At 40.4% G+C, this 25,772-nt stretch overlaps 1 protein-coding gene across 10 annotated transcripts in view; it reads left to right on the top strand.

Annotated features, from left to right (window-relative positions):
- ipo8 (importin 8) overlaps positions 1 to 25,772 on the top strand; it is a 68,583-nt gene that overhangs the window by 4,873 nt on the left and 37,938 nt on the right. For all 10 annotated transcript variants that reach the window (XR_008826400.1, XR_008826399.1, XR_008826398.1 and 7 more), the window contains 11 exons: positions 2,149 to 2,305; positions 2,508 to 2,666; positions 4,912 to 5,068; positions 5,231 to 5,320; positions 6,150 to 6,244; positions 6,324 to 6,408; positions 6,498 to 6,632; positions 14,495 to 14,594; positions 14,950 to 15,026; positions 21,694 to 21,810; positions 21,904 to 21,993. Coding sequence is in view for 7 of the 10 variants with exons in the window: in XM_056367046.1 (XP_056223021.1) it covers positions 2,149 to 2,305; positions 2,508 to 2,666; positions 4,912 to 5,068; positions 5,231 to 5,320; positions 6,150 to 6,244; positions 6,324 to 6,408; positions 6,498 to 6,632; positions 14,495 to 14,594; positions 14,950 to 15,026; positions 21,694 to 21,810; positions 21,904 to 21,993 (1,262 nt within the window). In the remaining 3 variants the exon portion in view is untranslated. The remainder of the gene's footprint in view (positions 1 to 2,148; positions 2,306 to 2,507; positions 2,667 to 4,911; positions 5,069 to 5,230; positions 5,321 to 6,149; positions 6,245 to 6,323; positions 6,409 to 6,497; positions 6,633 to 14,494; positions 14,595 to 14,949; positions 15,027 to 21,693; positions 21,811 to 21,903; positions 21,994 to 25,772) is intronic.

Genomic DNA, 25,772 nt, shown 5'->3' with positions numbered 1-25,772 from the left:
GGCTGTGTCAAGGGAAAGATCGCTGTGGCTAAATCTTTCCATTGGCCTATCACAGATGTATCGTATTGGCGCATGTTGTTTTTATGTAAATAGACTGTCTTGGTTCATCATTTCAGGGGGTGGGGGTGAAGTGTGTTGTTGTCACACTTTCCCTTGTCTGCCTTGTATCACTTTTGTGGAGATGCCCCGATTAGGCGACCACTGATCATGATTGGCTGATTTTCATTAAAAATACATGATTGGTAGATCAGAGTAAATGCTTTTAGTCACCGATCACCTTAAAATGGATCTGTGGTTAATACTCTGGTGTCTGTGGCTGTGAGAAGCACTGTGTGCTGTGTAATGTCGTCCCGCCTCCCACCAGGTGCACTGCACAGGTGCAACATGCCACCAAAACAAAACAGCCTTGGGAACTTTTACAAAGTGTGCGAGACTGATATAACTGATATAGACAAATATAATGTACGCCTTCTGAAATGCAGTGCACCAAACTAACTTTTTCACTGCTTGCAGCCATGATTTGGCCATACCTTTTTAAAATATAGCCTGTTTCTTCATGAAGGAGGCTCTTAGGCTACCTCCTCCCTAATTATGTTTAACAAAAATGTAAAATAACATCATGATCGATTTCAGTAATTGAGTTACAATAACATCCATGATTTTTGTGCAGGCATAATAACCTAAAACCCTGTTACTATATCATTAAGAAGTTTCAGAGCGACGGAGACACACAGCGTTGCGATAATCATAGTAACTCCCTCACCCACCTGCCTGTGTGTGTGTGCCTGCATGTACACACTCTGAGAGGAGCAGCAGAATGGGAATAAATGGCAAATTTCTCACTTTGCCCTGATGGTCTTAAGAACTCTCTGTTGCTCTGTGTTTTCTGTCTGTGTGCTGTCAGCTTCTTATCACGCAGCGACCTAAACTTACCATGGCGCAAAATGATTTCACCCAGTGACTAATTGTGCTATTCGCGCTGTTAGAGACCTTGTTGTCTCATATGCTATTAGGTTTACTGGAAGATTTAAAAAATATGTGATATGACCACCAGGCCCCGACCCGGTTTAACCCCTGGCTCTGATATAGGCAGAGTTGAATTTGATGACAATTTTGTTCTCCCTCTGAAAAGCAGTGGGGAGAACCTCTAGTCTTTTGGGTGATGCACCGGTGCCGGCAAGTTTTGGGCTTAAATTGCAGCAGTTCGGGGCGTCGTGTGGCGTAGTGGTCTACGCAGGTGCCCCCATGTGTAGAGGCTACAGTCCTCGCTGCAGTTGGCCCCGGTTCGAATCCCGCATCGGACAGCCTTTCGCTGCATGTCATTCCCCCTCTCTCTGCCTCCCCGTTTCCTGTCTCTCTCCACTATACTGTCAAATAAAGGCATAAAAAAAAAAAAAAAAAATTGCAGCAGTTCAAGCTTAAATTGTGTTGACTTTGTAACAAGTTTAGAGTTGCCTGCAATGAATGGCCCACATTGCTTACACTATGCTTGCAACATTGCTATCATACCGCAACCACGGGTATTGAGTTAGTACAGTGTCCCTGTCAGTCCCTGTATTCTGATGAAAGGTTAGGTAGTCAGACTGACTGAGCCAGCGAAGAAAAAAAGAACTACTTTCAACTACATCGCAGTACATGTAGGGCACCAAAACAGCCTAATGAATAATTATCATGCAACGACCATGTGTAATTTTTACTTGCACACTCAAAACATACCCGCATATGCATTGCAGTTTGGAGCCCTGCAACATCTGCCAAAAGTTATTGGTATCAGCCGTGGATCAGCTGATCTCACTCATACATAATAGGTATCGTGGCAAAAAACTTGATCAGGGCATCCCTACACTTTTGTGACTATCATGATGCTTCCCCTTCCTTATATAAATAACAGATCACAGTGATAATTGATACAGTGATAATTGTACACACAATACAATGTGTGTCCAAGGTGATGAATGACTATGTCAGTGCAACAATGAGACTCTTAGTAGGAGACATTAATGAGATCACTCAAATGGATACATGTTTACCTGACAGTCTGTCTCTGTCTGTCTTTGTGTCTGTTTCTGTGTCTATCTGTGTCTGTGTCTTTCTCTGTGTCTGTGTGAGTGTTTGTGTCTGTGTCTAACTCTTTCTCTGTCTCTACAGCGGCGATATACCTGAAGAACATGGTTAGTCAGTACTGGCAGGACAGGGAGCCGTCTCTGGGTGAGGTTGTCTTTCCCTTCAACATCCATGAAAATGACCGGCAGCAGATCAGAGACCACATTGTGGAGGGCATCATTCGCTGTCCAGAGTCCATACGGTACACACACATATTGTCATGTTTCCACTTCTTTTTATAATGCATCCGCCTGTTTTATAGAAAAGCAACTTCTGCCTTTTTAAATGTTCTCATAGATTTCACATAGTGAGCTCCTGAATGATGAACACTTACTGAATGATACTGACTGTTGGTGCCTGGCTGATGCAGCTGGTGACTCCATATGTGTTTATACCGTCTGTAGCGCCCAGCTGACCATGTGTCTGCGAGCCATAATCAAGCACGACTTCCCTGGACGCTGGACTGCCATTGTGGACAAGATCGGCATGTACCTGCAGTCTCAGAACAGCGGCAGCTGGTACGGCAGCCTGCTTGCTCTCTACCAGCTGGTCAAAACCTATGAGTGAGTTCCTCTGCTCGACTTCATGGCTCTGAACATCCTCCTGGGGAGACATCACCTCACACCAGGGCTGTAGGTTTTAAAGGAGCACCTACAGTATATGTGGTCCAATTGCCCCAAACAGACTGTTCCTCATAAAGAACTAGAGAGGAACTAGACAAACACAAAACTCAGAGAAACACTTACCTGCAGTGTTTACCCAAAAAGTTTCCCGGTTTTATCATGATTTTCCATATAGAAATAATGTATTTCAGATTGAAAGTCAAGCTTCTCTACAAACAAACACCCTTGTAATGATGATGAGGAGGACATGTCATATTTACCTGTAACATTCCAGGAAAAGTATGTTTGTCAGCTGTTATTTCTGAGCTGCCAAATTCTATCTAGTATCTAGTGTTTGAGTCTTAAAACAGACACAAATCTGAAGAACTTGGTCACAATATATTTCTCTGTAGGTTAGCCTTTGAAAGAATCCATGAGTTAATTTAGGGATCACCTTTAAAAAAGGGCTGGGTTGAAAAAATTGATTCTCCGATTAATATCGATTCATAAAATATATGTAATAATTTAATATGTCTTTTACACTCTCTTGTGGATGTGTCACAACAAGATCTGGTCAGGTGAGCGTAGTTGTAGCGCTGCTGGAACGATGCTCCGCCACTTTTTTTTCTCAAAGTAATGAAATAAATATCCACAGTTCGCAGAATCCGGTTGAAATGTATCTACATTTTTAAGCGCTTGAAGATCTGATCACTAAAGTGTATGTCATGCAAGATATCTAACAAATAGAAATGAAATGGTCAAAGTTGTCTTATTGACATTTAAGGTTTATTGATTGGTTTCCAAATGTCAGTCATGCACTGAGTGACAGCCAAGAAAACATTCCACCTTAAAAGAGTCCGGTAGTTGCCGGCAGCCTCTGGCCTGCTCAGTGAATTAAATCGTTAAGTAGTAAAGTTGAAAAGGCAGGAAACATCCTTTCATTCATTATTCACTCTTCTTAATGACAAAGCCAGTCTGTTACACTTGGACACCTTGCGCTGCTGCCTAGCCTGTTGGCTTCATCTGACCTCTGCCTGCACTGCAGCTTCTCCTCTGAATGGATATTTCCAATAAGGCGTCATTTGCTTGACACAAGTAAGTAAATATATGTAAACTAGCCACCGTAGGAACAGTGATTACAAAACCTTTGAAACGAATCACAATTCAATTGTGCGCATGCACCATAGTGCAAGTGACAGACAAAAACAGCAGACACCAATGAAATCAGCAGTCTAAAGGCAGATGTGTGGCTGCATTTAAGATGTTAGCTATATCCTTCCATTGTAGCTGGTGCACTGGGGTGCGTTAACGCACATTACAGTGATTCACCTGATGCCAAACACAACATGCACAAAGGAGAAATAGTGGCTGATCTAGAGATTTGGCCTCTCGCCTATTTTTCTCACGTGCTGAAATAGACAGAGAAAAGACCTGTTGATGTCATATTGACATCATACCAGCAACATTACTCAAGACTGATAGCTTTCACTATGTTTGTCTCTGTCTAGACTGAATCTTTATATCATACAGACATGAAAAATGTAAATATATATATTTTTTAACTATTCAAGCAGCTGCATGTGTAGACAGTGACATTTTACTGATGTTTTCTGCCAAAATTGAATCAGAAATTAATTAATAATGACAAGAAATTCAAGTAACCTGCCAACTCTGTGTAGACAGATACAGCTGCAGCAGCAACACGGCACAGATGCAGCCAGTGTGAACACACACACATGATTCTCTGCAGCAGTTAAGCGACGCCAGCCACCACCCTGATGCAGCACATCCACTGTGTTCCCAGCATAATCGTATAGTAGTGCTACTTATCTGTTTTTTAATTGGGGGGGTGGGGGGGTTGTAAAACCTGACCTCTTATGCTACAATGAACCATTTAAGAAATAAAGTCTTATTAGAATCAACTGTCTCATCATAGGTAATTTAAAATGTGTGTGTCTGACTTCTGCTGTCAGTAATGTTTGGATCAGGACCAGTCCAGGCCAGGGTGTTTTATTTCTCATGACTCATGAGCTGCGCTCACATGTTGTTTTCTGTACGTATGTGAAATTATCATGCGGGTGTTTGTTGTTAGTGATCTTAAACGTTTTTGTGATAGACCAACCAAGTATGTATGGAAAATATGGGTGCTGACCCTCAGATTGATGTGTCTGATGTGTGTGTGTGTGTGTGTGTGTGTGTGTCTCAGGTACAGGAAGGCAGATGAGAGGGAGCCGTTGCTGGCAGCCATGCAGATCTTCCTGCCGAGGATCCAGCAGCTGATCAGCCAGCTTTTGGCTGATGCCACCATCTTCTCTGTCCTCATCCAGAAACATATCCTCAAGATCTTCCATGCTCTTGTGCAGGTGTGTGTTTGTGTCTCTGTGTGTGGATGTGGTGGACTCACACCTGATATGTGGCTGTCTGTGATGGGCTCTAAGTCAAAGGACTCTAAGGACAGTCTAAGGGCTGTTGTGTGTGTCAGTGTCATGATGATGATGAGCATAAACCTTTCTGTTGCTCTGCAGTACTCGCTGCCTCTTCAACTGATCAACAACACAGTAATGACTCAGTGGATGGAAATTCTACGAGACATTATGGACCGAGACGTCCCTGCTGTAAGACACACACACACACACACACAGCACAGAGAAAATCTAGTTGATGTAAAGAATTTTGAAATCAAATTCATTCTGCTTAAATCTTACTTTATATACTGGCAATACAAAGTAGTGCTTTACAACACTATTACAAGCACTGTTTTACTGTCCAACTGTCAGGCTATAGATTATTATATAGATTATAACTGACTGTCTTGAAGTTAAAGTTCAAAGATTTTTTAGTTAGTTTCATATAATTTTATTATTTAAATTTTATTGACCTGTTTAATTCATGGACTCAGAAATGAGATGGTTGAATGTAGTCCCAGCTTGCACTGCACTGCTATTTCAGTTACACCCATAACTTTAAGGTACATTAAACACTTGTCTTTGTTCCACATCTGTTAGTAGTGTGAGAGTCATTTTAGTAAATTATGTTTTCATTAGTTTGTTTTGCCCATTTAAAAATAACATTAAAAAGGCAGTTTTTAGATCCAGTGAAACACAGATTATGAGGAAACAGATTTTTCTGAGCTTTGATTTTGTGATATTAACTGGATTTGACCAATTAACATCAATAAAACTATAGAAAATGTTGACGATCTGAATGAATGGTGGAAGATCTGTGATCCACTGTGTTCCTGAGTCTCTTTACCTTAGTCACATTTATCCTGGAAGTCTTCAAGTTTTCAAAGACTTTTCAGATTCTTTATTCTGCCATTAACCTGTGTTAATGAATCACTTGGAATCACTTGTTTACATGGTAGTTAAATCTGACTGAAACTAAGTGAACTGCGGCTGGGTCACACAAGCTCCTAGAACTGACCGTGAAGAGTGTGTTCATTAGGAGACGCTGGAGGTAGATGAGGACGACCGTCCTGAGCTGGCATGGTGGAAGTGTAAAAAGTGGTCACTGCGCATCATCACCAGACTGTTTGAGCGGTGAGTCCAGATCACCAGAAGCCAGATGTGTGGTTCTCATAGGGACCAGTTTTTCACATGCCTCTGCTATAAATTACAGGTATGGAAGTCCTGGTAATGTGACAAAGGAATACTACGAGTTTGCAGACTTTTTCCTGAAAACATATGCAGTGGGTATACAGCAGGTAAGCATGTGTCACTGACACTACAAGATGTTGCTTAAGGGGTTATCTCTTTATCTGGTGCTCAGGCTCTTTCTCTGTGCTACATCCAGGTCCTGCTGAAAGTGGTGGATCAGCACCGACAGAAGCAGTACGTGACTCCTCGTGTCCTGCAGCAGTGCCTCAACTACCTCAACCAGGGCTTGTTGCACTCCCTGACCTGGAAACAGATGAAACCACACATACAGGTAGGACAAACAGAGAGGACTCAGACAGATCATTAGTGCCACGGGTGCTCAGCTCCGAGGCATCTATTAATATTCCTCAGACTTATTATTATTCTTCCGCCAAATTTTGGCGTGTAACTTGTCCCGCAGCTTTGAGAAAACCCCAGTAATATATACATCAAAATATGCGTCTTGATCCCGAAAGAGGTGCTATGACTTTTGGTGTTAAAATTCCAATTTTTCCCTACAGTTATTCCCAAAATACTAGGAATAATAATGCATTAGGAATGCATTCGAATTTTCTTTAAAAACCTACAAAATTTCACCTTTTTTCTACAAAATTTCACCTTTTTGCTGAGTCACCCAGCTCTCTCATACCTGCAAGTAGAAATGTGATTCAAACTATAAAACGGAGGAAAACTTCTGCTCTCTCCAAAAGACAACTGTTTTTACATAACATGTAAACTTTTCAAACTATGAGCACTCAAAGGAGGAGTGGAAATCACTTTTTCTTCAAAGTTAGAGTGACAGCGTCAGTTGGCTAGAGTGCGTGAAGCAGTAAAAAATAACCTTTATTTTTAACTCGAGCTCACGGCCAAACCGTAAAAAGGAGACAAATAATTATTTCTCAAAATGTAGACATAGTTGTTGGGATTCATAAAATGTAACTTTGACAGGCAGGGTCTGCACAAAATTTAAACGGGGGTACCGAGTCCGGCAGCAATACCTGTCTCACTCTCATTGACACCTAATGTAATTGTCTTTTTTTTCAAAAGAATCTCACTCTGTCTTCGCACTGAGCTTACTCACTCGTTTTAAGGAATATCTGAATAAAATACAGACTGTAAGAAACTTCTGGCGTCAGTGTCTCTCACGGTGTTTTTCGGTTTTTGAAAAGAAGTAACGATTTTCTCATAATTTGCAATTGTTTGAAGCCATGTAGAAGCCAAATTCTGGGCAGATTTTCACATTGCCATGGCAACGGCAGCTCCTGACCTGTGTGCGCGTGTCAGCTGTAGCCTAGCAACCAGATAACCAACTCTCCAAGCTCCGCTAGCTTTACATTAGCCGCATGTTAGGTCTTAAATTACATTTAGTTAGGTCTTAAATATGTAAGTCCATTTACTGCTTCCTTTGTTGCTTTTTTTTTGTTTTGTTAAATGAGTGAATGAAGTTGTGACGGTCTCCGCTGAGACAGAGGAGCGGAGAAGCTACTAGCCCTCTCTCGCTGTCACTTCTAGTCGCGTTGCTCTCCTCCCCAGTAATGTTAAATTTAGCACCGAAAAAAACATAATAGTGGTAATTTAAATAGCGGTTCATGGGATTTATTAACCCTCAGGGGTCCCGCTGTCCTTTTTTGGACATTTTCTTCACTTTTCTTTTTTGATTTGCTGATCATTTTGGCTGTGTTACAGCTGAAGGTATGGATTTCTGCAAGAAAGTGTCTTTTTTGACATATTTTTAAAATCTAATGTCAGTTACTGTTACAGGTCTATTACACACTGGTAACACATTTTGTACCCTCTGGGGTTCCTCGCGTCCAAAAAAGGACACAAAGAAAATGCTATAAAATCATTATATATCAATATTATTTTCTGCTTTTTTTTGCGTACACCTCTTAAACCACTTCAGTTCTGCTCAAACCTACCAAATGTTTATTAGTTTTCAGGATTTTAACCCTTTAAATGCCAGTTTGAGGACATGTTGCCTCTTGTTTTGTTTAAAAAAACAGAACAAAATATGAGATATTTCCCACATAATACATGATGGAGGGATGTGACATTGTTTTATATCGGAGTCTTTTATATCAAGACATTTCTCAAAACCAGAATATGATCAGGGTGACTTTTGAACAATGGAAATAAATCATGTACTCATCCCGGCAGTAGCCCCCGTGGCACTCAAAATTTCCCTGGAATTTTTTGGAATGTTTTTCATATCCTTACTTGAATTTGACCATCAGCTGTGGCCACATGAGGGGTTCTTATCCCCAAACATCATCTTCTGTCTATTTTACCAAATCCTCATGGTTCTTCTTTGTGGACTTTTTGTTGTTGTTTTGATCATGCGCAGCAACTTTATTATCCTTAACTAAAACTAACGAAATAACAAAAACTAGATGTGAAATAACATTTCCATTCACTAGAATAAAAATAAAAATGAGTTTCATTGAAAAAAAAAAAAAAAAAAAAAATGAAACAATGACTAACTGGAACTGTATTGTGTGTTTACAACTCAAATTATACAGAAAATGGCGTCAGTTTTTTCATACATCAGCTGGTGTTTTAGAAGGATATGAACTCTATCTTCAGTTTTTTAGCTGTGCGGATGGAGCAGTATCTTTTTCTTTTTTTTTTCTATAAAATGTTTTATTTTCAATTTTAACAAAAAATGAACACAAACAGTGATGTACAGCCAATCATTAAAGGTATATCATCAACATCAGGTATCCTACCCACAGACTTTAGAGAGACAATAATAATGAAAAAGAAAAGAGGGAGCAGTCGGCCTTGTGGAACAGATTATATATGGAGCTGCTGGATGTCTATGGATTCTGGACTCTGACAGATAACAAATCTTGAGATATACAAAAGTCACAGTAGGGCTTTCATTGCCTCAGCCGCTGAGGGCCACATATTTACATTTTCCTCTTTAGCTCAGTTTATATGAGCCGTTGATAACTCCATATAAATGACATCAAGGAAGGTCAGTCCTTAAGCCTGTTAAGCCTGCCAGCACAATACATTTCTGATATTTATTTAGTTAGTTATTTTGTTTATTGTCCCCAAGGGGAAATTCATTTTCACAGTCCAAGGACGTACCATTTTTTCCTCCATTGCTCGCCACGAAACTGTTGCATGAAGGTCAAACCAATTAGTTTGAGAGTGAAAGACCAGTAATAGATTTTAAAGTTCTTCCCTGCTGGACAGTAGAGGTGCTCACACAGGGACGCTTCCCATTCCAAATGCATTTGGAAAAGGCTGCCTGGAGTTAACTCCAGTATCAAGCAGGGGGAGAGAGGGGGATCACAGAGTTGAAAAAGTTTATTTAGGGCAACATGTTCATTTTAATAATTGAGATTTGTGCCTGGAGTGAGTTGCGCAAGCTTGCCCACCATTCTAGATCACTTAGAACCTTATTCAAAGTCTCAGTGTAATTATGTTTAACAGTGCAATTTACAGTGGGGAATACTTTAATACCTAAATATCTGAAATGTTGAACACAGGGAATATTAGTAGAGAGGTGGTCCTAGCTGCTTCATTCAATGGTAAGAGAGAAGATTTGGACCAGTTTACTTTGAATCCTGATAAACTCATCTAGTGTTGATAGTAAATGCCAACTGCTGTGGGTCCTTGAGAAAAACTAAAATGTCATCAGCGTAGAGTGGCAAATGCTGCTGTGTGTCATGGATGTCGGGCAAAAAAAAATGTATAATCTTTGGCCAATGGGTTGGTCAGTCGCCACAGATCAGCAAATCCCAAGGCATTTGCCCATGCCTGTAGAGCAGACGATGCCCGTGTTTGGTCTCTTGTCTCAGATTTTCCTGTCCCATCATCAGCTGATTTCCAAACCTAGTTAAGGTCTCTACCTATTATAAATGAGTATTCACTTAGACCCAGCCTCACATTTGTCAGATTGCTGTAAAAACTGCAGACACAAAGGTGATATTCCTGCCATTATTTTCCGCTTTGAGTATAATCAGCCTAGCTGCTTTATCTGACCATGTATCCAGGAACCTGATTTTCCTGGCTACACCATTGATATAAGGGCAGCATGAAGGAGACGCTACGATCAGCAAGGCGTCTGACATCCTTGGAAAAAAGATGTGTCTCCTGTGATAATGCAATGCTAATTTTCTTCCTGCGTAATAATCCTAGTTTACTAGTCCTTTTGTGTGGGATATTCAGACCACCTGAATTCCAGCTCAAAATATTGAGTTCATTCATAAATTCCGAGCACTGGTTCAAAGGTGAAGGTCAACAAAGTATAACACCTACAACCATCAGGCAACATGACCCGATGCACACAATCATCACAATCCAGGTCCCTTACTCGCCATCGGTGAAAGAAACATACAGTACTCAACCTGTAACCAGCTCCACAAACTAATACTACTGGAAAAGAAATTATAAAAATATATCTCCACGTCCCTCCACCCACATCGCCCAACCAAAAGAGCTAGAACAAGCTTTGACCACTGAACCGACCCACATACTTCGTTCCGTGACCGTAGAAGGAAATGGGCAACAATAGGTCGGTCAATTGCCCATCACATCCCATCAAATGAAATTACAAAGCAAAACAATTCAGAACAGCCATCCCACTGAGTTTGACAGATGCACTAATCATATAGCGAGAGGTTACCAAAAGGCAAGAGCAGAAAAATATAAAACGAAATAAGTTGCCAATGATAAATATGAAACCAAAATCATCCCAGCCACAGTGCTACTCCCATCAGATCAGCATCAGTTCCTTCATATTTTGCAATGGAAGCTGCACCAGTAATATAACAAGACTATGGCAACTTGAATGGGGAAATGTGCATAAAGCAAAACTAAAAACATGCTATCCCACTATTTAAGAGTCTACTAAATCTACATTGTAACTGAAAATTGCCATATGACGCATCTACAATAAAACAAAAATTTTTGTAATGGTGTTGGTGCAACGCCTAACCTTCCATGAATTTAGGTGAGTCTGCAGCAACGCAGGTCTGAGACATGAAACGTTTAGAGATGTGCTAAAAGCGTAACCCCGTTGTGGTTAACTTATTATTTAGCATTCATTGGGCCACCATAATATCAGCAGGCACATAAGGAAATTGGAGGAGAGTGACGTTGCACCACTGCTCAACACGAAACTAGAGAAAAGGAATGCACTGATGGCTGGTGTGTGACACGATGCCTGCCTGAACAGTTGTCTCAGCACCACAATAGTTGGCCCACGAACTAAATGAGCATGTAAATTATACAATGCACGTCCATTAAAAACATTCAACCCACTGTTTGTAGGGCTGCCACAATTTGTTGCCATAATCAATGACGTCGACAATGAAAGTGCGTTAACGTCAATATTTTAACGTCCACAAAATCGTTTCCCATACATTGATTTATTTGTGGTGCCATTCACTATTAACCACCATATATTTCTGTTCTAATCATCTATGGTCGCACTGCTTCTCTGTCCTCTACCCTGCTCTCTATGCTCTCCGGTAGCTCTGTGTGCTCTGTGTGCATTTATTGTTTGGTGAATAGTTCGGCTTTTCTCTGTTGCCAAACACCTCATTTTCTTACTGATCAGGTTGTTTCAGTTGGTAGGAGATGTTATTTAATCGCTCAAAAACTCAACTTAACAATCATTATTCCCTTGTGATTGAGTCATATATTTTAAGTAATTCAGCATTGTTTAAGGTTTCCAGAACACTGTGATGTGGAATGACAGCAGCCTGTTATGATTGTTTGTGATTTGGTCTTAGTGAGTTAGGAGTCCTCTCCACCGCTTCTAAAATTCTCCCAGACCTATGTGCTACTTTTAGTGCTAAGTGGCTTTGTGAATTACTCTTAGTTAAAAGTTAGGACTGACACGCCCATTATTTTTAGGGGTTTCTCCTAAATCAGCAAGTTAGAAGCCACTTTTAGTTTTAAGATGTTTTGTGAATACGGGCCCAAAACTACATTTTATGTTCTGTTGTTGTTTCCAGTTGAATTTTTCTGGGAAATGGCACATACTCACTGACTAACATACCTATGTGTTTTTAAAATGATGTGATGTTGAGTTTTTACACAATACTTTTTTTGACCTTTTTGAATCTGATCCCTGACAAATGATAATGATAATAATAATAAAAATAATAATAACTTTTTATAGCACCTTTCAAGGTAGTAAGAAACACAAAGTAAAAAAATAAAACTAATAAATGAAAACAAGATGAGACAGAATAAGGAAGGCAATAATTGTAGGAGATGAGTGAGCGTGAAGCCATAGGCCTTGGTGAACAGGTGGGTTTTCAGCAGTGCAGCATGTCTAGATATGAGGCTGTGCGAATCTCTTCCAGGAGACAGTTCCAGAGGGTGGGGGCTGACACACTGAGTGCTTGGAGGGATTCATAGGTGAGGGAAAGGATTTTGTAATGAATGCGGGATTTGACTGGAAGCCAGTGAAGTTGGATGAGGGTGGGGGTAATGTGCTCCCAGGGCTTGGTGCGGGCTTGGTGCTAACCCAAACCCTGGCAGCTGAGTTCTGGTCATACTAGAGCCTGTCCAGGGTTTTGCTGGGAACCCCGAACAGGACTTCATTGCAGTAATCCAGAAGGGTGGTGACGAAGGTGTGGATGAGGGTCTCTGCTACAGAGTCAGAAGCCGTGTTTCGACCAAAAAGTACCTGGAACTTTAAGTTTGAAATACGTGACGATCCCGTATTATACGTGACGATCCCGTATTATACGTGACGGGCGGCAACCCTAGCCACTCCGGTTGTTGTGGTCCTTTATTTGTTTCAGTTTTTTCACCTTCTTCTGGACCTGTTTCGTGCTGTGGAAAATGTGTTTGCTCCCTCTGTGCCTGCTCACTCGCTCACTGGGGTCTTTTTAACATCGCGGGTGAAATAAAATGCAGCGAGTACTGACCAGTCATAAATGCATCACTGAAGACCATGCCCCCCAAAGTTCTAAATTTAGACCCTGGTTCCTGCAGTGGAAACGCACATAGTTCCTCAAAAGGTTCCTGGTTCCTGGGGAACGTTCCTGCAGTAGAAACTTGGCTAGAGAGAATAGATAGAGATGGAGATACATCATATTACACAAAAACTAAAGTTGGGAGTAATAAAAATTAAACAAATTGAGCAATCTCAAAGAATAAAAAACTGAGTGAAACAAACAAACCTGCTTTGAGTTTAAAACTAAAGTGAAATTGAAAACAAAAAGTCAAAACAAAATAAAAACAACAACTAATAAGGGCACCTCGGTTGCTTACCTGGTAGAGTGTGTACCATTAGGACTCAGCTGTGCACTGACTACGATGCACTACAGATACAGTGCTTTAATAGTACTTTTTATTATTTTGTAATTGAAAAAAGTAATTGAGAAAATTATATTGTTATGTACTCAATTAACATTCTCGAGTAACAAACTTGTTAAAACAGCATTGTTATTAACAAATCACTATTATAGTAGTATAATATATAGTAGTATATAATAGGAAATCTATTTTCTTCATTTCTCCAGTACTGAGAGCAGAGCCAATAACACCAGAGCTTAACGATTCTACAGTCTTTAAAAATTTAGCCACGGGGCCCATTTAATACCAGTTTCGGTACCGATCCCTAATTATATCTAAATGTGGGACTGTTCTGATTATCAGAATGATCTTGCGGGTCAGATGTTATTGCTAGTGAACCACTTGCCAACCACTGATCTATTTATTCTCTAATCCAGCGACCAGGTGGTGGACACACATACGCATAAGATTCACACCTAAGCCCAAACCCAGAAAGGTACCCACTAAACCAGACCTGATGAGACCTGTATTCTCATTCCCCGAAAGGTGGATGTAAAAGTTTCTCCATCAGGGCTGTTACCTTCTCATCAGGCCCGTTACCTCGATCACAGCTGTTTCCTCCATCATCACGCCTGTTACCTCCGTCAGGCCTGTTACCTCCATCATCAGGCCTGTTACCTCCATCATCAGGCCTGTTACCTCCATCAGGCCTGTTACCTCCATCATCAGGCCTATTACCTCCATCATCAGGCCTGTTACCTCCATCATCAGGCCTGTTACCTCCATCAGGCCTGTTACCTCCATCATCAGGCCTATTACCTCCATCATCAGGCCTGTTACCTTCCTCTTACTGTTACCGTTGTTTTGAAGCCACTTCCTCTCTTACAGACCATATGTCAAGAGGTCATCTTCCCGCTCATGTGTTACAAAGACGAGGATGAGAAGCTGTGGCAGGAAGACCCCTATGAGTACATCCGCATGAAGTTCAGTGAGTATTCAAAGTCCCTGCTGTAATAATGTACCTTTCAACTGACCTGACTTCATTAATCCAACCCATGTTTCTCGGCCAACATTATATCTGCTCCAGAGTCTTTGTAGTGTCTTGTGACTTGTGTCTTGTGACTGTATTTCATCTCCATGATCATAGAGACAGTCATCCACTGTAAATTGTTAGAGAACAGGAAAACTCACAGAAAGTGAATAGGCTTTAGTTCCTGATGTACACTCTGTAGTAGTGACCCCTCAGCTCCATTATTGCCACTATATTGGTGGAGGAAGGAAGTCCACCATGTTTTTGAACATGTAATGTGATCCCACTCTGTGTGTGTTTATCTCTCTCGTAGACCTCTATGATGACCACGCCCTCCCAGCCACAGCTGCTCAGAGCCTCCTGTGTAAAGCTTCCCGCAAAAGGAAGGAGGTGAGGAACAGAGCACATTCTCTCAACTGCAGTACTTAAGACACAGTCTGTAGGCAGTGTATCCATTTTATGACACTTTTACTTCTCTCCACTACATTTGTCTGAAGAATGTGGGTCACTGGCAACTGGTGCAAAGATTTAACTCAGTGCTTTTTTTTCACATCTCCGTCACTAATGGTTCTTGTGCCATGCTTTATTTTAAGCTGACACTAATCATTTCTGTTGCTATCATCAAATTAATATGAAAGGCTGTTATGATGAAGCCACAGATATTTTTCACCAGCTCTGCATTTCCTCTCACTTCTGCTGAGCTGACTCTCTATCAACCTCTGCTTCCAACAGGAAGCTGTGTTTACTGATAAACCCACTGAATGCTCTTTAAGATTAACACAGCAGCAAACAGCAAACAAAGTTAATGATGGGGACCAGCTGGTGAGCTAGATTTCACTCAGGAGGTAATGAGACCAAAACAGACCTGAAGGTGGACTCTATAAATATGACTTCAAATGATTTTGTTGTTTTGTTTCCTGTGTAAATAGACACACACACACACACACACACACACACACACACACACACACACACACACACACACACACACACACACACACAAACCGGAGAATTACACATATACACACACATACGCACATAGAGAGGTAGACAGACAGACGGGCAGATAAACAGGTAGATAGACACAATTTAATTTAGGAAACATTTGGCTGTTAATTTCAGCTTGAAATCTAACTGACTCCACATTACATATATTCTAATTGGTTGATTACTTTTTGAGCTCATCGTGATTGGTTGATTACCTTTGGAGCTCGTTCTGATTGGTGGATTACCTTTAACCAGTGTTTTCCAGGTGCTACCTTTTTCAAAGAGAAAGACAGGTGGGCACCCAGTAAAACAGCATTGTCACCATGGCAACCTCTGAGTGCAGGGAGGGGATACACAGCTTAGTCAAATTACCTGATTAGAGACTCCTCTGATATGTGTGGTGTTTATCAACCACTTTACTGACATTTCTATCAAAATCCAGCTACAGACTCCTCCAACACTAAATACAGAAAAAAATTTACACACTTCTAAACTGTTTTCACTGGAAATATGTTTCAGTCCAGTTGTAATCAGTAAGCATTCAGCAGTTAATTTCAATTTGTCATTCTAACTGACACATAAATACAGACAAGCAGAGAGGCACTCTGCTTGTCTCAGACAGATAAAAGGCACACAAACAATCACAAACAGACACGCCATTAACTGCAATACAAATTCAGGAGCTGATTTTTCTGTAACTCACTCCTTTTGTCCATATATTTGTATATATTTTGAACCTAGAATCACCAAAACCAGATATGCTGTGCACAAAGATCATGCGCCGGTCATGGTCCGCTCATGGTTCTGATAGGAGTTACCGTTTTGTCACAGATAGCAGCCGTTTGGGAGGCTCATCGTGCCAAAATCACACTCGTATTTAAGTCAGTTGTGTCCTCCAGCCAGATACAGGTGTTCGAACCAGCTTGTTCAGAGGCTCTTTGATCTCTGTGATGTTTTTAAACACAGCCACACACACGCCCGTGCACACACACGAACATGCAGGTGATACAAATATAGTATCTGGGCAGAAATTAGTAAAGCTGATTCCTTTTGGCTGATTAGACTAATTAAGTCTTACCCTTATTAGTGCCACGGGTGCTCAGCTCCGAGGCACTCCTCTACAGCTAGAATAGCTGAGAGGAGTTTCGGGTTTATTATTCTTCCGCCAGATTTCGGCGCGTAACTCGTCCCGCAGCTTTGAGAAAACCCTGGTAATATATACATCAAAACGTGCGTCTTGATCCCGCAAGGGGTGCTATGACTTTTGGTGTTAAAATTCCAATTTTTCCCAAAGTTATTCCCAAAAAACTGGGAATAAATAATGCATTAGAAATGCATTGGAATTTTCTTTAGAAACCCACCTTTTTTCGACAAAATTGCACCTTTTTGCTGAGTCACCCAGCTCTCTCATACCTGCACGTAGAAATGTGATTCAAACTGTAAAACGGAGGAAAACTTCTGCTCTCTCAAAAAGATAGGAACTGTTTTTACATAACATGTAAACTTTTCAAACTGTGAGCACTCAAAGGAGGAGTGCAAATCACTTTTTCTTCAAAGTTAGAGTGAAAGCGTCAGTTGGCTAGAGTGTGTGAAGCAGTAAAAAATAACCTTTATTTTTATTTTTAACTCGAGCTCGCGGCCAAACCGTAAAAAGGAGACAAATAATTCTTTCTGAAAATGTAGACATAGTTGTTGGGATTCATAAAATGTAACTTTGACAGGCAGGGTCTGCACAAAATTTAAACGGGGCTGCCGAGTCCGGCAGCAATACCTGTCTCACTCTCATTGACACCTAATGTAATCGTCTTTTTTTTTCCAAAAAGAATCTCTCTCTGTCTTCGCACTGAGCTTACGCACTCATTTTAAGGAATATCTGAATAAAATAGAGACTGTAGAAACTTCTGGCTTCAGTGTCTGGCACGGTCTTTTCGGTTTATGAAAAGAAGTAACGGTTTTCTCATAATTTGCAGTTGTTTTGAAGCCATGTAGAAGCCAAATTCTGGGCAGATTTTCACATTGCCATGGCAACGGCAGCTCCTGACCTGTGTGTGTGCCTGCGTGCGCCTAGCAACCAGATAACCAACTCTCCAAGCTCTGCTAGCTTTACATTAGCCGCATGTTAGGTCTTAAATTACATTTAGTTAGGTCTTAAATATGTAAGTCCATTTACTGCTTCCTTCGTTGCTTTTTGTTTTGTTTTGTTAAAAGAGTGAATGAAGTTGTGACGGTCTCCGCTGAGACAGAGGAGAGGAGAAGCTACTAGCCCTCTCTCGCTGTCACTTCTAGTCGCGTTGCTCTCCTCCCCAGTAATGTTAAATTTAGCACAGAAAAAAACATAATAGTGGTAATTTAAATAGCGGTTCATGGGATTTATTAACCCTCAGGGGTCCCTCTGTCCTTTTTTGGACATTTTCTTTACTTTTCTTTTTTGATTTGCTGATCATTTTGGCTGTGTTACAGCTGAAGGTATGGATTTCAGCAAGAAAGTGTCTTTTTTGACATATTTTTAAAATCTAATGTCAGTTACTGTTACAGGTCTATTATACACTGGTAACACATTTTGTACCCTCTGGGGTTCCTCGCGTCCAAAAAAGGACACACAAAGAAAATGCTATAAAATTATCATATATCAATATTTTTTTCTGCTTTTTTTGCATAAATCTCTTAAACCACTTCAGTTCTGCTCAAACCTACCAAATGTTTATTAGTTTTCAGGATTTTAACCCTTTAAATGCCAGTTTGAAGACATGTTGCCTCTTGTTTTATTAAAAAAAACAAGACAGAATATGAGATATTTCCCACATAATACATGATTGAGGGATGTGACATTGTTTTATATCAGAGTCTTTTATATCAAGACATTTCTCAAAACCAGAATATGATCAGGGTGACTTTTGAACACTGGAAATAAATCATGTACTCATCCCGGCAGTAGCCCCCGTGGCACTCAAAATTTCCCTGGAATTTTCTAGTTATTAATATGAGTGCATGTGCACACAGGTGGTGCTCGTTAACAGCCTGATTGATGTCTATGGGGTTTACAAGCACAGCCAGACTAACACCCACACACACACACACTTCTCCTATAGACTGCAATACAAATTCAGAAGCTAATAGCCACCATTGTCTAAGCAGGTGGCAGTAACACAGTAACTGGGCAGAAATGAACAAATCTGATTCTTATTGGCTAATTAGACTCATTAACTCTTACCCTTATTACTCTCAAGTATGAGAGCATGTATAAGACAAATCAGCACCCCCCACCCCCCATGATTGCGATTTCACTCTAGGCAGTCCACCTCAGTTGCAGAGAGAGAGAGAGAGAGAGCCTAGATAAACTCTGAAATAATAAAGCCGAATGAAACACACCACATGCTAATTACATAAGGAACTATGGCGAGAGTTAATGAGAGGAGTTGTGTTGGGTGTGTGTGTGTTAAATGCCGGTCTATCGTTTTGTAGACTCAAGTTGTTCTCCTGTTCATACTATTGACTAAAGTTAGTTCACTTTTTTAAGATCTATTAGTGACGTCTGTGTTTGTTTTTGTGTGTATGTGTGCATGGGGTATCGCTGAAAAACGCAACAAAGGTAACATTTTTTTAATGGCAGAATTACTTGTAGTCAGGAGCTCTATAATAATGACTTAAGACAATGTAGTCTGTAATCATAGGTCTCTGAATTGTAGTGGAGTGGGAAGTATAAAGTAGCATGACATGGAAATACTCAAGTGAAGTAAGTACCACAAAATTGTACCTCAGTATACAGTACTAGAGTAAATTAACTTTGTTGCTTTCAATCACCGTCTATATGGTGATAGGAATCAGTGAAAATGGGTCACATTTTCAGGGATGGCAGTTTGCAGTTAGTCAAGTCAATTTTTATTTGTATAGTGCCAATTTATGGGTTTTGCAGGTTGATATGAAATAAACTCTAAGGCACTTCATTTTGGCTGGATAATTTTAGAGGAAACTGGTGTTGACCAGATGACTCTAAAGTTCAAAAAGCTTCAAAAAGGAAAACTTGATAATAATTAAAAGTTATAAAATGACTACGACAAAGGGAGGCCAGACCCAGATGCAGAGTAAATTAAAATAAACTGGTTTATTTAACAAAGTAGCAACGAAAAATCACTTTTAGAAGAAATAAACGTAAGGTACCAAACAAAAGATCAACAAAGTACCAACACAAAACGTAGAACAGAAAATCACCAGTTTTTTATTTTTAATAAATTTGCAAAAATTTCTAAAAAAAACTTTTTTGCTTTGTCATTATGGGGTATTGTGTGTAGATTGATGAGGAAAAAAGGAATTTAATCCATTTTAGAATAAGGCTGTAACAAAGCAAAATGTGGGGAAAGTGAAAGGGTGTGAATACTTTCCGGATGCACTGTAAGAAACAATCAAACATCATTAGACAGGGTCTTATTGTTACAAACTGGAGATTTTGCCTATGTTCCCCATTTGCCTGGTGTCCATGTTGATCCTCTGGAGCTGACCCTTTGACCCTTGGTCCTATTCTGTGCTAAAAGCATGGCCTGTTTGTGAGAGAGGGGTCTTTTGTCTTTGTTTCCTATCAATTTGATAGTTTGATGGTGGGAAGAGTAACACAGTGTCAATTTTGCATCCGTAACTCTGCATGTCCTTACAATGAACTTCTTTAATGGCTTGTGACTGATGCCAGGCCAGGTATGTATGCTAAACTGTGATAACAGCAAGAAAGAAAACAGCAATATTGACTGTGTTCAGACTGAAAAGATCATTTCTTGTGACCGATAGATGGAAAAGTGTACAAATCAGACCAACAAGTTAACATTTCAATTTGGCTGGTTTAGTCGTGCACGAAGGACAGATCTGATGTAGGATGCACCAAGTCTCACTGAATGACAGAACTTGAGCTGCTTATATCGTATATTGTTCTGGGTATGGTAACTATCATCTGTTAACCTCAAGAACTTTCCCTCGGTGTTTCACTTTTATTGCTTACCTCCTCCTAGAAGTGAGTGCATCACTAAACCTCTGCTGGATGTAGATAAACTGCCAACTGCCAACAATATAACCATAAAACCCAGATGTGTGATGGACTCTTTGGTATCCTGCTCCCCCAAAGGTCAGCAGCTTACCTAGGTTCACATTCTTAACATCCTTAAACCAAAGTTACCAACATGCAAAACAAATACAACCTTACAATCCTCCCTTTTTTATATCCCCTTTATTCTTCAGGGGCTGAGGTTACATGTTGATAAACAAATGTTCAACAACTCAAGCATCTAATTAAAAGAAATACCATTTAACATCACATGCATATCATATCAAATTCCTCAATTCAAATAGGGGCGAAAAACCCTATGAAAAGGGAAAATTCCCCCTGTGACCCCTAGAAAGGCGGTCACCTTTTTAGGCTTGCGTTGGGCACATATTCTTTTCCTTCCACTTAGTTCTTCCTTTGATGTTTTCCTTTCAATACACTAACATGAATACATGAATATGAATAAATGAATATACATGCTAACTTAAAATCTAAGTATATTAAATATTTCAACTACAATTTCTGCTTCATACACTAAAACATACTAAACAAAGTTCACTCCCCTCTTTTTCTTTTTTTTTCAATTTCTTAGTTTCTAACTTAATCAAATTTCTGCATCAGTCCTTGTACTCAGATGACTATGCCTAGAAAAGTTATCGCTGTTAACAACTCTCCTTCATCTGTTCTAGTCTATGTTGTTGCTTCTCCAAGGTCCTCGGTCCACTGCTTCTTCTTGGCTGTTGCATTGGGTCCCGCCTTACTTTGCTGGCATGGACTCATTGATGCTGACCTTTAACCTTAACTGCCATTATCTTTTTTAATTCAACTTCCATAAATTCATGTACAAATTGTTTCTTTCGTTCATTAATGCTTGTCTCATTCCCAGCATTCTAATGCTTAATGCTTGTCTCATTCCCTTGGAAATGTATTTATGTAAATTTTGAAGTCATTCAGGTGAGTCACTCAGATACACCTGTACAATGAGCCATATGTTTCCTGCATTAGCCTTTTCTACATGTTATCTCTGTGCTCGTCTCTTGGCAGGTTCTTCCTCAGATGATGGAGTTCTGCCACCAGATGCTGATGGACCCCTCTGCTGACCCCCGCAGGAAGGACGGAGCACTGCACTGTATTGGTGCTCTGGCTGAGCTTCTACTGAGGGTACATACATCCACACATACACCTCTGTGTTACTGAGCCCTCTCCCTGCCCTCATGTGTTTTAAACACACCTGTTCTCTGTGTAATTCTGCAGAAGAGAATGTACAGAGAGCAGATGGAGCTGATGCTGCAGAACTATGTCTTCCCTTTGCTCAACTCTCCTATGGGTTACCTGCGAGCCAGAGTGAGTGAACCCCCCAGCCCTTCTTCACAGGGTTAATTTCTCTGTTGTAGAGTATGTCATTGAGAAAAGGCTCTATATGTTTCATCTATATGTTGTGTAGGTCAGAGTATCTGTTCATACTGTAGGTATTGTCTCGTATTGGACATTGAATCCTTTGGTTGCTGACATACTGTGAAGTGGATATAAATGTAATATTAAAACACTACAGAGGTCTGACTTCTGAATTACGCACAGTAAGTTAGTGAATTTCACACTGTATTATTGAGGCATTTCAGCTCTGAATTTGATTTAATAACTGTTAACAAATTATTATATTTTTCATTCTAATTGTAAGTGATTAATTTAATTTATTTCAAGATCTTGTGATTTCAAGATCCTGTTGCACCTCAGCTGACAGTCAAACTTCTTTCTGTGGACATTCACCTGCTTTTAGTGGATTAGTCATCGACTGACATCTCAGGTGGTGTAATCTCATACTCCTAGCTGACACTTCAACTCATTTGAGTGCTGTCACTTCATCTCCCATGTAATATCTCACATTCAAACAATTGATATTGTTTTGGACCGAGGGGTTTGACATGTAACAATGGTTCTCTGGACAGGAATTGAACCCTGGACCTTGCAGCTTTGTGTACTGCGCTCTAACCAAGAGGCTACCTGATATTTGAAAGGACCAGTGTGTAGGATTTAGGGGGTCTATTGGCAGAGATGGATTATAATGTTCGGAGTTATGTTTTCATTAGTGTATCAACACTAGGGATCGACCGATTATCGGCCGGGCCGATTATCGGCGCCGATATTCAGCATTTTGACGCATATCGGCATCGGCCTTTTTTAAAATTCGACAGCCGATAAGAGATCAATTTAAAACTGGGTTATTTTGGCTCTGATGCAGCCGCGCCTCTCTGTCTGCTGTCACTACTCTGTCGCCAGCATTGTCCCACCCACAGCACCATCTGATTGGTTACAAGCAGAGCCACGGTAACAGCCAATCAGCAGTGTAAGCTGTGCATGAACAGTCCTTACACACACGGTGGAGAAGGTCCGGAGAGCAAATACTTGTTTTGAAGGTAAGTTAAGGCAGCAGAGTTTCCCGAAATTGTAATAAAAATCCCAGTCCTCTACAACTCACAACTACTAGTAACATGACTGTGAGCCCATTAACGTTATATAAACATAAGCGGCAGCTCTGCTCGCTCGCAGTCCCTCCAGACGTGCCTGTTAATCACTTGAAACAAGGTTGCTGATAATATCGATATGTCCGGTTTTATTGCAGGGAAGCCCGTCGAGGTGAAGGCTGGTTAGCTTTTAGCGTAACGTTAACCCATCGGTCCGCGGCTCTAGATGCTCAGCAGACTGTAGCAATGGGGAGAATGTCTGTTATGGTAGAGAATAGTTTGTGTGGAAGTCACATGAGAAACTCTACAACTCACGACTACTAACGTTACTGTGAGGCCCAATACGTTGGCGGCAGCTGTCTGTTCCTACGATAAACACTGATTATTAAAGTGAAGATGCTTTAGGCTATTTAGTGTTTAATCCTTTGAAACAAGGTTACTGATAACATTGATACTGAAATAGTTAGAGTAAGAGTAAAGTAAGAGAGTTCCCAAAGTAAGAAGTGTGTGTGAGAAAGAGAGACACAGAGAGAGAGAAAGATTGCAGGGAAGCACGTTGAGGGGATGGCTTGTGAATAGTGTGTGTGTGTTTGTGTTTGTGTTTGTGTAAGCCACATGAGAAGCTGCAGAAACTGACAGCAAGTACCGTCTGTCTGAGAGAAAACTGTAGGGCAATAATGGCTGTTTAACTACCAAGTACTTTACCTTTTTCTGTGTTGATTGAGAGATCCCAAGCAGCAGAAAATGACATATTGTTAGATGAAGTGTGTCCTGAAGCTGTCTTTGATAGTTTCTTGTAGAGAGGAGCAGGATATTGCTGTTCAAGACTTAAGACATAATGTAACTGCATCATAAAGCCTACATGAACTGCATTCTTCAAACTGCAAACTCGGTCGATCTCTAATGAACACCTGTGTTTAGTTTACATTGAGCCTTTCATATCTGCAGAAGAAGTGGGTCTTCTTCCTTGGACCATGCTTCTACAGTAGTCCAGGATGGACAAACCAGACATTGGCTTTACAGAGGGTGTGTGTTTTATGTTACCTTAAGGTTCACATAACTCTTGGAAAGGTAAGGGTTAGAGATCGACCGATATGGTTTTTTCAGGGCCGATACCGATACCGATTATTAGTAGTCAAGGAGGCCGATAACCGATATTTGGAGCCGATATTTATTTGCAATAAAAGGGAAAATATTGGCGTGAAAATTTTGAATAATGGAAAAATTCCACTTAACTTTGTTCAAATGCCTTTAATCATATGTTTATTTAACAGCTTTTCAGATTTGCAACATGTTAAAGTTTTTTTTTTCTCAGACAATAGATATCTTTGTTTTAAAATTCTAACAAAAAATGCAGGGAGCTCCCAGGCTCAGCAGCATGTCTTATAAAGTTAAATGAAAACTTAAACAAATAAATAGCTCACTAAAGTTTTCTACAGTAAATAAAGTTTTCCAAAATTTCAATATAACTGAAATGTTAATCTTTCACTTATCTTTGTTTTAAGTTCAAACAAAAACAAAAAGTGCAAGGAGTTCCCAGGGTCAGCAGCATCTCTTATAAAGTTAACTGAAAATTTAAATAAATAAATAAATAGTTCCCTGAAGTTTGCAGTTTGAAGAATGCAGTTCATGTAGGCTTTATGATGCAGTTACATTATGTCTTAAGTCTTGAACAGCAATATCCTGCTCCTCTCTACAAGAAACTATCAAAGACAGCTTCAGGACACACTTCATCTAACAATATGTCATTTTCTGCTGCTTGGGATCTCTCAATCAACACAGAAAAAGGTAAAGTACTTGGTAGTTAAACAGCCATTATTGCCCTACAGTTTTCTCTCAGACAGACGGTACTTGCTGTCAGTTTCTGCAGCTTCTCATGTGGCTTACACAAACACAAACACAAACACACACACACTATTCACAAGCCATCCCCTCAACGTGCTTCCCTGCAATCTTTCTCTCTCTCTGTGTCTCTCTTTCTCACACACACTTCTTACTTTGGGAACTCTCTTACTTTACTCTTACTCTAACTATTTCAGTATCAATGTTATCAGTAACCTTGTTTCAAAGGATTAAACACTAAATAGCCTAAAGCATCTTCACTTTAATAATCAGTGTTTATCGTAGGAACAGACAGCTGCCGCCAACGTATTGGGCCTCACAGTAACGTTAGTAGTCGTGAGTTGTAGAGTTTCTCATGTGACTTCCACACAAACTATTCTCTACCATAACAGACATTCTCCCCATTGCTACAGTCTGCTGAGCATCTAGAGCCGCGGACCGATGGGTTAACGTTACGCTAAAAGCTAACCAGCCTTCACCTCGACGGGCTTCCCTGCAATAAAACCGGACATATCGATATTATCAGCAACCTTGTTTCAAGTGATTAACAGGCACGTCTGGAGGGACTGCGAGCGAGCAGAGCTGCCGCTTATGTTTATATAACGTTAATGGGCTCACAGTCATGTTACTAGTAGTTGTGAGTTGTAGAGGACTGGGATTTTTATTACAATTTCGGGAAACTCTGCTGCCTTAACTTACCTTCAAAACAAGTATTTGCTCTCCGGACCTTCTCCACCGTGTGTGTAAGGACTGTTCATGCACAGCTTACACTGCTGATTGGCTGTTACCGTGGCTCTGCTTGTAACCAATCAGATGGTG

The sequence above is a fragment of the Seriola aureovittata genome, chromosome 22, assembly GCF_021018895.1.
Source record: "Seriola aureovittata isolate HTS-2021-v1 ecotype China chromosome 22, ASM2101889v1, whole genome shotgun sequence".
NCBI classification, from domain to species: Eukaryota; Metazoa; Chordata; class Actinopteri; order Carangiformes; family Carangidae; genus Seriola; species Seriola aureovittata.
This window is presented reverse-complemented; position numbering and strand designations above follow the sequence as displayed.